The following is a 14437-nucleotide window of genomic DNA, read 5'->3' as shown; positions in this document are numbered from 1 at the left end:
GGCAGGCAGAGAGAGAGAGGAGGAAACAGGCTCCCCGCCGAGCAGAGAACCCAATGCGGGGCTCGATCCAAGGACCCTGGGATCATGACCTGAGCCGAAGGCAGAGGCTCCAACCCACCAAGCCACCCAGGTACCCCTATAATGATGAATTTAAAAGATGCCTTCATGATTCTCAATTTTTTTCTCAGTTGTTAGAACTTAAGCAAAGATGACAAAAATAACTTCACTATCAACTAAATCAGGGGAAAGGAAGAGTAAAGAATTAAGCTTTTTCTTTTAACTTAAAAAACCAGCAGGGAAGCAGCATTTTTATACTTAAAACATATAGTAAATGATTTAATCACTTCAGATACTGAAACCCATAAAACACTTGGAGATCTTCTACAGGAAGGTCATAAACACAATTTTAAAATCACAGATTACAGGGGTGCCGGGGTGGCTCAGCTGGTTAAGCATCTGCCTTGGGCTCAGATCATGATCCCAGGGTCCTGGCACTGAGCCCTGCACCAGGCTCCCTGCTCAGCAGAGAGCCTGCTTCTCCCTCTCCCTCTACCCCACGCCCCCAGCATGTATTCTCTCTCTCTCTGTCAAATAAATGATTAAGTCACTTCAGATACTGTCACCCATAAACTACCTGGAGATATTCTAGAGGAAGGTTCTAGGATTTAGTAGCCTTGTGATCTTAGATACATAATTTAACATTTCTAATCCTGGGTTTCCTTTTCTGTAAAATGGAGATAATGATACCATCTTCATAGGGCTGTTGTGAGAACTAAACGTGATAAAGCATTTATTTGGCATCTAGTAAGGTCTCATACACTGATACGGTCATTTATAGACTTTGTGCCAGTTAAAGTCTTGTAGGTATTCTTCAAGTTTATTTGATAAACTTTAGGAAAATGAGATATATGTTAGCCTTTGAGGATGCAGTGTTGTTAAAATAAAAATACTCAGATGCTGTGATTATATGCATTTTATAGTCAGTCACTCAAGGAAAGCACTTTGCACATAGGTGCTCATAGGTGCTCAACTGCATGAAATGTGCTATAATTGAAGAACTAAATGTTTTGTGTAGAAACATGTTTTCTTAAAAAAATCTCAGTTAAATGTCTGCTTCGGTTCAGGTCACGATCTCGGGGTCCTGAGATGGAGCCCAGCATCAGACTCCCTGCTCAGCGGGGAATCTGCTTCTCCCTCTGTCCTTCCCACCCTCTCATGCCCTCTTTCTCTCTCAAATAAACAAAATCTTAAAAAAAAAAAATCATGGGGCGCCTGGGTGGCTCAGAGGGTTAAAGCCTCTGCCTTCAGCTCGGGTCATGATCCCAGAGTCCTGGGATCGAGCCCCGCATCGGGCTCTCTCCTTGGCAGGGAGCCTGCTTCCTCCTCTCTCTCTCTCTGCCTGCCTCTCTGCCTACTTGTGGTCTCTCTCTGTCGAATAAATAAATAAAATCTTTAAAAAAAAAAAAATCACAAATTCACAAGAATGAATCTGTCAGTAGAGGGATTCCTTCAGCCAAGAAGCAACTCAGACAATACTTAATACTTTAACCAATGCAGTAATACCAATTTCTATTATGTGCCAGCCAGGCACTGTCTTGGATTCTTTACACACACCATCTCAAAACTACATCTTATCCCCTACTTTAAAAAGGGTGGGGAGGACTAGGTTTGAATATATAATCTATACCTGTTTTATACACTGCAGTAAAATAAAGTAAATGACGATCCATGTATGTGAAAAAATTCATGCAATCCTCAGTTTCACACATGATACATTTAACAATTTCTCCTAAGCAGAATTTGGTCTTTTGATCCATCACTCAAGAAACGGGATTTTGGGGGCACCTGGGTGGCTCAGTCATTAAGCATCTGCCTTTGGCTCAGGTCATGATCCCAGGGTCCCGCATCAGGCCCTCTGCTCAGCAGGAAGCCTGCTTCTCCCTCTCCCACTCCACCTGCTTGTGTTCCCTCTGTCACTGTCTGTCTGTCTGTCTGTCTCTCTCTCTCTCTGTCAAATAAATAAATAATCTTAAGAAAGAAAGAGGATTTTGAAGGATTTTACGGTGGTACTCCCAACAGGGGGAAAGGCAGGTCTTCAAGGAGTCTTTGCTAAAAAGCAATCACGGGAGAACTGAGCACGGAGCCAGGAGAAGCACTATCTAGACCCCACAGACCTAGCCAGCCCATCCTCTCCCTTTTCTGACAAGCTAAAGATGCCATCTGGAAACCCTTACTATCAGAAGCTGAAGAACTGAATTATAGTTTTCTTGTGCATATACAGCCACAGTCTGTATCTGAGTATCTCTTACCCACCCACCCCAACCTCCTTTCTTTTATCTAAATGTCATATTTTCTCCCTTCTTACCTTTCTTATCCATACTAACTCCACCTCCCCATTTCCCAGCAGCGGGTCATTTTGTGCTTTGGCCAGGCAACAGAGGGGTCACGTCAGTCAGCTAAAAGCCCTCTGGACTTGTGCTGTGACAGCAAAAACAAACAGAACCCTTTCCCCACACTGGCATGTTCTAGTACAAAGGCTTAAAATTTGAGGCTATCTGCCTTCCACATAACTCCTTCATCATAAATCAGGGATCAGCAACATGCTTTTGGGAAAGGTATGACTACCACAGTCCCTGAGAATGAGTTGGTGACCACTCATGATCACTCCAACATCTCTGTCTAGAAGCTCATGTTCCACATGGAGGCTTGAGAAGATTCTTCCTGATCCTGAGAATTTACTAGGCCAGAAGGAAATTGACTAGGCCAAAGGTCTGCTAGACCGTAATGGTTTTTGGTCTTCAGGAAAGGACCTTCTAATCCAGACAACCCAATAAAATATAAAACTATCATTCAACACTCGGACATTCCTCTAGGCCTAAAACTTACAAAATGCCTTCATTATGCTTCCTATTTGACATCTTTTAAAAGGTATTAGAACAAAACAAGAACATTAAATCACAAAATCAGGAAAAACTGTGCTCAATCTAGTTTACTTTTAAATTATTTTCCAAGAGATATTCTATAATTAAACAATATTAAAGTTTATGTCTCATAAACAACTGATGTGGCAATACAGAATCATTCAAGTATCTACCTTCCAGATCTATTGTCTAGAGAAAAAAAAAAACATATCAAGATGGACCCACTGCCTAATACAACAAAACCAAGATGTATTTGTCAAACTTCAACATTTCTAACTTTACTAACGGGGAGTAGTTACAGAAAAGAATAAAATATTTATAGTCAAGTAAATCAAACTATCACTTTTATTTTATTTTATTTTTTTTTTAAAGATTTATTTATTTGACAGAGAGAAATCACAAGAGAGGCAGGAAGAGAGAGAGGAAGGGAAGCAGGCTCTCCGCTGAGCAGAGAGCCCGATGTGGGACTCGATCGCAGGACCCCGAGATCATGACCTGAGCTGAAGGCAGCGGCTTAACCCACTGAGCCACCCAGGCGCCCCCAAACTATCACTTTTACACACATTTTCCTATATATGCTCAATTAATAATATATAAACACACACAATGGATATATATTTTTATGGATCTGCCATTCTGGCTAATGGACTTTAAATGTTAAAAAGTTCATATTGTCTACAATTAAAACACTGTAAAAGAAATAATCTTGAAGAAGAAAGAAAAATCCATGAATCTCATGGTCCACACCCCAGACAAATGATTAAATACAACACAAAGAACTTAAAACAATAAATTGATACTAAAACTTTTCTAAAAAGGGTATAATAATTGAGGTACCTTTTAGCACTAGTTGACAATTTAGCAGCTGTTTTGCTGGATATTTTTCCCTCCTTTTTCTTGGGCTGAACTTGTTCTCTTTCTGGTTCTTGCTGAACACTTTCACGTTGGTCTCCATCAGAACTTCCTCCACTAGTGCTTGGGCTGTCATCAACTCTTTGTGCCTCAGTGGACATTTTAGATCCTGGATTGAAAATAAAAAATCATTTATTTATGATTATGGGAGGTTATGGGAGAACTACCTCTAGAATAGAGAGAAAGTAAACCTCAAAGTAGAAGCAAAGCTAATATACAATGAATATGGTTGCCACTTACAAATCAGCTTTGGGAGTTGCCAAAACTTTTCTCTCAAAATGTACCACGAAAAAAATGAAAACCACAAAATATACACACAAAACATTCACAGTAACATTATTCATAAAGCTTGGGCACCCGGGTGGCTCAGTTGCTTGAGCGACTGCCTTCAGCTCAGGTCATGATCCTGGAATCCCAGGATCAAGTCCCGCATCGGGCTCCCTGCTTGGCAGGGGGTTTGCATCTCTCTGTGACCTTCCCCCTCTCATGCTCGCCCTCTCTCATTCTCTTCCTCTCTCAAATAAATAAATAAAATGTTTTTTAAAAATTACTCATAAAGCCAAAAGAGAAAACAACTCAAACATCCACTAACTAATAAATGGATAAACCAAATGGTATACAGCCACACAATGGAATATTTTTCAGCCATAAAAAGTAAGCACAATATGTACACACTACAACATGGATGAACTTTAAAAACATTATGCTAAGTGAAGAAAGCCGGTCACAAAAGACAACATACTGTATGTTTCCATTTACATGAACTGTCCAGAACAGGCAAATTCACAGAGACAGAGAAGTTGGTAAGTGGTTGCCAGGGACTAGGAATGAGGGAAAAATGGGTAAAGGAGTGCTAAGAGGTATGAAGTATCCTTTTGGGGTGATGAAAATGTTCTTAAATTAGATAATGGTGATGTTGTACAACTCTAAATATTCTGAAAACTACTAAATTCAAATCCTCCAAACTAGTCAACTGTTATCTTCTGATAACAGAAGAACACAAAAGAACACAGAGGCCCACATGATTCTAAATAAAAACTGAACCACATAATGGTGTCAGCATTGATCGAGCAATATACCAAGCAACTGTGTTTCACAAGAAATGGACACTGTCTTGAGATGCTGAAGGACTCCCCTACTCCCCTCCCCAGGCTTGGATAAAAATATCCCTAAAGGCTTTCAAATTCCCTTTGCTCTGAGTTCATGCTCCCCACACAGCTCTGATTATCAACTCAACTTCCTTAATACCTTGACATACATCAGCAGCTATAACCTGGATAGCAGACACAAAAAAATTCTAGTAAGTGAGAAGGAATATCCCTTCTCAACTGTCAACCCATCATAATCAATTTCTGAGTCTGATTTCTATGAACAGATCCCTTATGACCAAACTAGCTTAGAGTGTACTGACAAATTCAAAACGAAACTGACAAATCAATGTCCAGACTCTAAAGAGCCTTGTGCTCACCATGTTACTGTCACCTAATAACCACTTGGTAAAAGAAAGTACCTCAAATAAAGCACCGGTGTTTGTTACTATAATAAGTCTAAATATATAGCTAGTTGACAATGACGAAAATTCATCATCACCCAAGATTTAACTTACAGCTTGCTCTAAATCAAAGTACAAATCTTTAATAGATTGAAATTTTTATGGTAAGACAAACCAAAAAGCAGTGGAAGAGAGGTGAACAGTCAACAGAAAATACTGAATGCCTTCCATGAGACGTCACACAAGCACACCATCACCCCTCTCAACTCCAACATCCCATCCCCCATGCCAAGCAAAATAGATCTGCACAAGCAGCTCTGAAACACATTGACAGAGAAATCTGCCTGCTCTTCTACCTATTCTGTAAATGGAGAGCATCAGTCTCCACAGCTGTGACACCTTTTATGAGCACTAAAGTCACTTAATAGAATACTGAAATTTTATATCAGTATGTTTCATGTCTAGCTCTAACAGTCCTAACATATTTCTTTCCCTTTTTTTTCATTTTTATTTCACTTTAATTCTTACCCTTGGATTTAACATTGATTTTTTTTCCAGCTTACTTCTTTCAATTAAAATATATCACAAGTTTAAAATTTATTAAGTATGTATATATAAGAGCATGTTAGAGCAGATGTGCATGGAAGTCAGAAAGAGACCAATTCTCAGGGAAAGGTCCTTGGATATAGCAAAATGCTGTTGGCAATATTTTAAGAAATGTGGAACGAGTGAGAATTCATTTTATACATCCTAAACCAGAAGCAATCCATTACATGACAAATATAGGGAAATCTAAACGAAATGAAATTCTTTTTTACTGAACCTGGAGCCTCAGCTTAATAAACTATGTCCTCAGTTCAGTTATATATTACATTATACATATTTATATATATACATTGATATAATTATATATAAGAATATATAGTATATCTATTCTTCTTAATGTTCTTATTTATGTACATTTGTATGCTAATAATGCAATGAGCATATAATTACTTGAAGGATTACTCAATGATTCAATCTGAGCCATAATCTGAAGCCCAAATTTCAAAAATTGCTTCAGAATATCGGAAAACTAAAACTAGTCTCTCTAGAGAACTACTGAAAAGTACTATTATGGGGCACCTGGCTGACTCAGTTGGTAGAGCACGCAACTCTTGATCTCAGGGTTGCGAGTTTGAGCCTAATGTTGGGTGTAGAGATTACTAACTAAATAAATTTAAAAAGAAATGATTAAAAATATCCAAATAGAGAGTGAGTGCTAATAGGTATGGTGTTTCTATTCAAGGTGCTGAAATGTTCTAAAAACAGATAGTTGTGATGGTTGCACATCCTTGTGACTATATACTGAGACCACTTAGTATACTATCTATTTTGAAAGGGTGAGTTTTGCAGTACATGGATTATAACTCCACAAAGCAGTTAATAAATGGGCTTGGGTCTCAGTGTGTTCGGCTGATGGAGTTTAGAAAATTGACAGATCAAGAAATGTATGGAGAAGTATTGAATATGTGGATACTAAAAGAACGCCAATGGAGGGTAAGTATTAGAGGAAATCCTTAAGAAAAATTCTTAAATTGTGATATACATATAGAACAGTACACAAATGGTGAGTGTTGGCCAATGAGTTGTCGTGTACTGAACACACTTGCGTTACCAGTATCCAGGCCAAGAAACAGAGCATGTTCACCTCTCCTGTCACTACCCTAACCTCTAAGACCACATCTTGTCCATCTTTGAACTTCACATAAATAAACTGTATGATGATATATACTCTTAAGTTTCACTCCTTTCCACAAAGACAAATGCAAATAGATGTATAATTTCTATAGTTTCACCATACAGAAAAAAATGTTATTTCCGGGGCGCCTGGGTGGCTCAGTGGATTAAGCCGCTGCCTTCCGCTCAGGTCATGATCTCAGGGTCCTGGGATAGAGCCCTGCATCGGGCTCTCTGCTCTGCAGGGAGCCTGCTTCCTCCTCTCTCTCTGCCTGCCTCTCTGCCTATTTGTGATCTCTCTCTCTGTCAAATAAATAAAATCTTTAAAAAAAAAAAATGTTATTTCCACTTTTGACCTCAGACACTTTATTTCAGCCAAATGTTAATGTAAAGACGATTAATTCATCAGAGACCACTAATAAATACTACAGAAACTTTTAGAAACAAAGTTTTCATATCTTTTTCAAATATCAAGAGTAAGGCAAATATCCACTGATTTTGGTCTTTAAATGCCTAATTACAGAAAAAAGTATTAGGAAAAAAAATATTGCACCACTCAGGTGGCAACTAATTTTTATGAAGAAAAAGCAGTCTACAAGAATTTTAATTAGGTATAAATATAAAATTGGTGTTTTTTGTCTTTTCAAAGTATAAATGAATAAAAAGTCATGAATTAAAACTCTTAAAAGCTATTTTAACATTATCTTTAAGATTAATTCCCAGTTAGCTGATTTGATCAAATCATCTAATCTAGAAGGAAGATAAATTTAAATTCCAGGGTTATAAACATAGAGCTCTTCTTCAATGATAGTTTCAAAGCTAGTAAGATATTTAAATCTACATTTTAAAATATAGACTCAAACTTAAACTTGGCTTCTAAACATAAAATAGACTTTCCTCAAAAAGTGTGTTATATTTAGAGTTTAGGTATGATTCCTTCTTCAACACAAATTAAGCCTGTATTAGCTATGTACTCTATCTGGTAATTACAGTCCTGGAAATCAACAATATAGTAAATGAAATTCACTTGTTCCATAAAAATGAAATGATTCGGTTATAAACATAACTGATATGTGAAAGCAACTATAGTAACTTCATAAACTTGATTACTATCCAGATAAGCCTTATAACTGTATTTTATGGTATAAAACTGCAAAAGCAATGTTCATTTGAGCTTTTACAACAAGAAAATGCCTAACTCTGTCATGTAATATCTTGTTATTTGTCTTCCTACTAAAATTTCTAAACTTTCTTAAAATGTAAAATAAAACACAATTTTTGAGGAAAAGGTGCTATGTTCTGGGGGAGATAAAATGGGGTATGACATTATATGAAAACACTCCATCATCAGCATCAACCGACATACAAAACGCTAAAGAACCAGAGCATCCAAATCGCTGAGACAATTATTTAAATCCCAAGGTCCAGACTGAATTATTACCACATATTCAGAAACACACTTTTTAAAGAATAGAGGATTAAAAAAAAAAAACAAAGAACTAAGAAGAGCTTAAAATCTTTCCAAAGCGCTAGATAATCTCAAGGTAAGCCCTAGGACTTCCTTTTGTACTTTTAAATAAAAATATCTGAGTAGACTCTCAAGAATACACAATATAAAACGATGAATCTTGAAAACATGCAAATAGGTCTAACAGCCACCGAGCACAGGATGATGTCTTTCTAAAACGGCCTTAATTTCCTTAAGGGAAGATGGATTGGACATTTCTGGTTGTTCGTGGGGGGAAAAAAGCCACAAGAAGCTACGCTTTATCTTCATTAGAAATGGTAAAGGGCAAAAGGATCAAAACATTATGAGAGAAGAGAGGGGGAGAAGTGGAGGGAGGAGGGCCGAGGGAATCCAGTTTCAAACCAGGCCAGGGGGGGCTGCAGAGAAGAGACCAGAAAAAAATGGGCTTCAGCTCCAAACTGTGACAAGCGCTAGGCTTCACAAAAGACCAATACAACACACACTTCACACCAGGGTATACACAAACACACCCCACAAGGTCTTCTCCAGGAGGGGGTGCGGCGGCGGGGGAGCTAGACCCGGCACTCACCGGGAGAGACACCATGTGCAGCAATTATGCAATTAGGGAAAATAGCAAAAGATCAAGCCGGGCACTTTCCACCGTGACATTTATCCAGTACTTTTGCAAAGACTTAGTTCCAGGATGCGGCTGGGAGAGGAAAGGGGCTGGGAGGGTGGCGAAGGATGGGGAACTGAGAACGGAAGGGGGTAGAAGATGGGCAGGGAGGGACGGCGGGGGCGGGGGGGGAATGAAGGGGGGAGGGGTGGAAAGGGCGAGAAACCGGGGCAAGGAGGCTCGCGGGAAGGGGCGCAGGGAATGGGGCACGCTGGGGAACAGGGGAGAGAACTAGGGCGCAAGCGGTGTAAGCAGAGACCTGCGACGTGGAGGCGAGGTGGGGGGGAAGCCCGCCAGAGGGAGGACGCCGGGGACGGGGACTGATGGGGGGGGGCATTGGCGAGGGCCGGGCGAATACCTGAGGGAGGGGCGTCCGCGCAGGTCGGGGGCTCCAGCCCAAGCGCAGGGAGAGAGGGCTGCGGGGGCGGGGGTGCTGGGAGGCCTCGAGGACGGGGTGTCCCCGCAGACCGTCTAGTCACCGAAAGCCGGACCCGCGCACCACGCACCCGGCCGCCCGGCCACGCCTGTACCCGCCGCGCTCGCGCCCGCCCGGACTCACCCTCGGCGCCTCCGCCGCCGCCCGCGGCCGTTCCAGCTCTGGCTCCCGAGGCTGTTGCCCGCGGCTGCTACAGTGGCCGCCCCTGAGTCCTGGAAAGTGAAGCCACCGCCTCCGTGAGACGCTGCCGCCGCCCGGCCGTCCGCGCGCGCGCCCGCGAGTGCGCGTCCCCGCGTGCCCGCCCGGGAGAGACCGCGAGAGCGCGAGCCCCACGTCGGCCGTGCCGCGCCGCGCGCCTCCCGGCACCCCCAGGCCGCTCGGCCCCGCCTCCTCCCGGCGCGCGCGGCCACGAGGGGGCGGGGGCGGGCGCGCGCGCACGGTCCGGCTGCCCGGCCGGCCTGGCGAGGGGGCGGGGAGGCGGCGCGGAAAAGTAAAGTGACAGCCGAGTCCCGCAAGTGAGCAGCGGCGGTGGTGGGCGAGGGTAGTCCCACGGAGAAGCGAAGGCAGGGACACAGGAGAGGAGAGAGAAACGACGAGACGACCTGGGGGGAAGGGACGCGGGGACCTTGACGGGCACGCGCATTAAAGGGAAATGTTGGCTGGGGGTGGTGGGAGTTCCCCTAAGACGGAACTGGGTGCGGCGTTCTACGCCCAGCCACTGCAGCCCTGGACTTCCCTCAAAGAGTCTGCAAAGTACGCTACTGGGACTGACCCTGTTGACATACCAGCCAAAACTCGGGTGCATGGTGCCCACATGCACCCAAGATGAAAAAAGTTCGCACTATCCTGGAGAGTTCGCAAAGGCTAACCCAGACTCTCTACGCTACAGTGCAACAAGAATGTTCTGTCTTTTGGTTCGCCCTGGCCTAGAATGTACACGGGCACCCAGGAGCTCCACGCCATTTCTCACGCCCTGGGATACTAGGGAGAGAGGTGACAGGAGGAGGACCTATCAGAACGAGTAGGAGCTGCATTAATGCCCAGTCAAAGGCAATGGGAACTGTGGCAGTGCTGTGGCTAACCGGAGGGAACATTAGGTTCCCCTATAATCTTCACCCCAGGGGCGCCTGGGTGGCTCAGTGGATTAGGCCGCTGCCTTCGGCTCAGGTCATGATCTCAGGGTCCTGGGATCGAGCCCCGCATCGGGCTCTCTGCTCTGCAGGAAGCCTGCTTCCTCCTCTCTCTCTGCCTGCCTCTCCAACTACTTGTGATCTCTCTCTCTGTCAAATAAATAAATAAAATCTTTAAAAAAAAAAAAAATCTTCACCCCAAATAACCATTTAAAAAAATCCCTATGTCTGCTATGCAAACTCAGCTTCTACAAAATTCCCCCCCCCACCCCTAGCTCCTCTTACCAACAGATAACTGTTGCTGCTCCTAGACCCATTCTATATAGGAGCTGTCACTATATGTGTGACATATCCTGGAGCTGTCACTTTTTGTGGCAAAAGTGTCCAGCCTACAAAGGGCTGAAGATAGCCCCACCAGAGTCCAGCACATTTCAAGCAGCCAAAAGAAGTCAGTGCAGTAAGACCCCAAAGGACAGGAGCAAGTCAAGATCCATACGTATGTCTATAACTGAAAAATCCCTTTATCCTTCTCGATGAACATTAAATAATAACATCCTTGAAAATTGGCAATGGTGGGTATTGGCTTTCAGCCTCCAGAAATTACTATTGAGTAAAAAGTGGGTGTATTCTTGGGTGTCCTTTCTATGCAGCACTCAAGGATATCAACAGGCCCTGTACCCTAAAACTCAAAAACATGCATTGGAAGATTACATATTAGCATGTCCTGGGGTTATTATCAATTATATAGCCACCTATACCTCTCACATGGTACAACATTTTATGCATATAATGCATAAATGCATAAAATTTGCTTTTTAATATTAGAAGATGACCAAAATAGAATATTACATAGATTGCCTTAAATGTCTGCATAATTTATTTTACCTCACTAAATCTCCATATTTTAATATTTTCATTTCCTGATTGTGTTTTGTGATGATTTGGTAAGAATAGATGACAGAATTCCTGTTTTCTAGGTCTCTATACTTTTCTCCAACAGACTACTTGTATATATACTCAGGTATGTATCCTGTTGGGTTTTGTTTGTTTTTTAATGAATATTTTATAACAAAGTTCCCTTCTGTTATAGAAAGTATCGAAGTTGTTTTTTAGTCCTGGTCATTGGCAGCTGGTGGCTAGGAATGCAGCAATGTAAACTTCTAACTCTGTGAAAGAATTGGAAAATTTTTCACTGTTTAACTGCTGAAACTATGATTGCTGTAGTACTTCATTTATCTGCAAATGTTATAACTGCTGTGTACTATTTATTGAATTTAAGAAATTAAGGGTATAATACAAATCAGAATTGTCTTTCTTTAATTCAAAGAATGTTGAGTACTAGGCACTGTCTAATTGGTTGGGATATGGTATGGAATAAAAGAAAAATCCAGGGCACCTGGGTGGTTTAGTTAAGCATTTGTCTTTGGCTCCAGTCATGATCCTGGAGTCCTGGTATGGAGCCCGAGTGGAGCTCCCTGCTTAGCAGGGAGTCTGCTTCTCCTTCTCCTCCTCCTCCCCACTGGTGTCCTATCTCCATCTCTATCTCTCTGTCTCTATCTCTATCTCAAATAAATAAATAAAAATCTTAGAAAGAGAAAGAGAGGGAAATTCCTATCCTCACAGAGCTTCCCTATTTCTGAACTTTCTCTTTGTTTTATAAGTTACATCCAATTCATCAGCAAATTCTGTTGATGCTGTCTTCAAAAATACACCCTAAACGTATCCACTGCTTCCACTGCAATCCACTGAGATTGCTCAGACCGTAATCTAAGCTACCATCATCTCTCAACTACAACCTCCTATCTGATCTTGCTGCTTCCCTTACCTACTATCCCTCCATCCCCCGCCCCCCACATCAGGACACACAACAGTCTATTTTGTCCTTTAAAATATAGGTCTCTCCTCTTCTCAAAACCTTCAGTGGTGGGGTGCTTGGGTGGCTCAGTAGGTTGGGCATCTACCTTCAGCTCAGGTCATGATCCCAGGGTTCTGGGATCGAGCCCTACACTGGCTCCCTGATCAGCGGGTAGCCTGCTTCTGCTTCTCCCTCTGCCATTCCCCCTACTTGTGCTCTCTGGCTCTCTCTAGCTCTCTGTAAAATAAATAAATAAAATCTTTAAAAGAAAAAGAAAAGAAAACTTTCAGTGGTTTCCCATCCTAGAGCAACACCCAGAATTCTTACAATGGCTTCATGGCCCATGATCTGCACCGCCCCCCATCAGGACCCCCTCTGATCACATAATAAAACTTCACCCCATTCTCATTTCCCACCAACCACACTAGTCTCCTTGCTATTATGGAACACACCAAACATTTCTTTAAATACTTCTGACTTAACAATTTCCTGTCTCTAGAATATTCTTCCCTTTACCTCTCCCCTCAGCTCTTCTTATAGCCCTTATTCTGCTTTATTTTTTTTCGTGATCATCATAATAAATTTAAACTAATGTCTTTTTTTTAACTTACTTGTTTATTTTAGTCTTCTGTTTCTACCCTAGTCCTCGCCATTCCCTCCTCTACATATAAGTACTTTGGGAACAAGAATTTTGTTGGTTGAGGTTCATTGATATATATATATACACCCACACACACACACGCATATACATATATATGTATATATTCAATAAATGCTGGTGCAATGAATGAAATTGAACTCTTGCTGTTAATGACATAGTAGACACTCTTTTTAATTTCTCCAATAATAATTAGCACTTAGTGTGTTCTTGATTTTACCAGGCAAAGTTCAAGTACTTTACATATACTAGCTCACAAACACCCCATAATGTTGGTTTACTCAATAGACCCCACTGTATAGATGAGAACACCAAAGTACAGAGAGATTAAGTCACTTGCCCACAGTCACACAGCTAGTGAGTAGCAGAACTGGGATTTGAAATCAGCAGTTTGACCCTGGAGTTGATGAAATTCAGGACACATTAATTTGAGCCCAGTGTTACAAACAGATTTCACTTGATTTTCTCAAGTCCTCTCCCTTAAGACTCAAACTTGGTCTCCAAAACAAATAGCTTACCTGCCTTGTATTTCTTGCTCTGATCCATCAATCTATCATCATGAACTCACTCCTTTCCTATATTTCTTATTTCTGGGCTTTAATATATAGCCTACATTTTTCCCCCTAGAATTGGCAAATAAGAATGGTTTTTATAGGGCCCTTCTTTTTTCCTTTTTTTTCTTTAAAGATTTTATTTATTTATTTGACAGAAAGAGAGAGAGATCACAAGTAGGCAGAGAGAGAAGGGGAAGCAGGATCCCCGCTGAGCAGAGAGCCTGATGCGGGGCTCAATCCCAGGACCCTGAGATCATGACTTGAGCTGAAGGCAGAGGCTTAACCCACTGAGCCACCCAGGTGCCCCTTATAGGGCCCTTCTTATAATATGTAGTATGTAGTATGTTACATGAGTAGGTAGAGTCACAATTCGTTTTCTAGCATGTCTGGAAGTGTGCTAGAGAAGACCTGCGAGTAATTGGACTGGTTTCAGCAAAATGCCTCACACTGTGATAGCTGCTCCGTGTTTAGGCTGCTCCCATTCTTGTTAGGTACCCAATGGTCAAGGATTGTTAAATACTTGGATTATACTCCCTGGAGGAAATATCATTACTAGCTTAAGTTTACCAAAGCTTAGGACCCTGTGAGAATGAGATGAAAGACAACAATCTTTTGC

The 14437-nt window shown here is 41.9% G+C and overlaps 1 protein-coding gene across 1 annotated transcript in view; it reads right to left on the bottom strand.

Annotated features, from left to right (window-relative positions):
* Nucleotides 1-9971, bottom strand: part of LOC123940395 (ubiquitin-conjugating enzyme E2 E2) — a 374692-nt gene extending 364721 nt beyond the window's left edge. The window contains exons 1-2 of the mRNA XM_046003183.1: nt 9748-9971; nt 3759-3942 (exon numbers count right to left, since the gene is read on the bottom strand). Of these exons, the coding sequence (XP_045859139.1) occupies nt 3759-3934 (176 nt within the window). The 5' untranslated portion in view covers nt 3935-3942; nt 9748-9971. The remainder of the gene's footprint in view (nt 1-3758; nt 3943-9747) is intronic.
* Between the last annotated feature and the right edge of the window lie 4466 nt (nt 9972-14437).

This window comes from Meles meles, chromosome 4 (genome assembly GCF_922984935.1).
Source record: "Meles meles chromosome 4, mMelMel3.1 paternal haplotype, whole genome shotgun sequence".
NCBI lineage: Eukaryota > Metazoa > Chordata > Mammalia > Carnivora > Mustelidae > Meles > Meles meles.
Note: the sequence above shows the minus strand (reverse complement) of the source record. Positions and strands in the feature narration are given on the sequence as shown.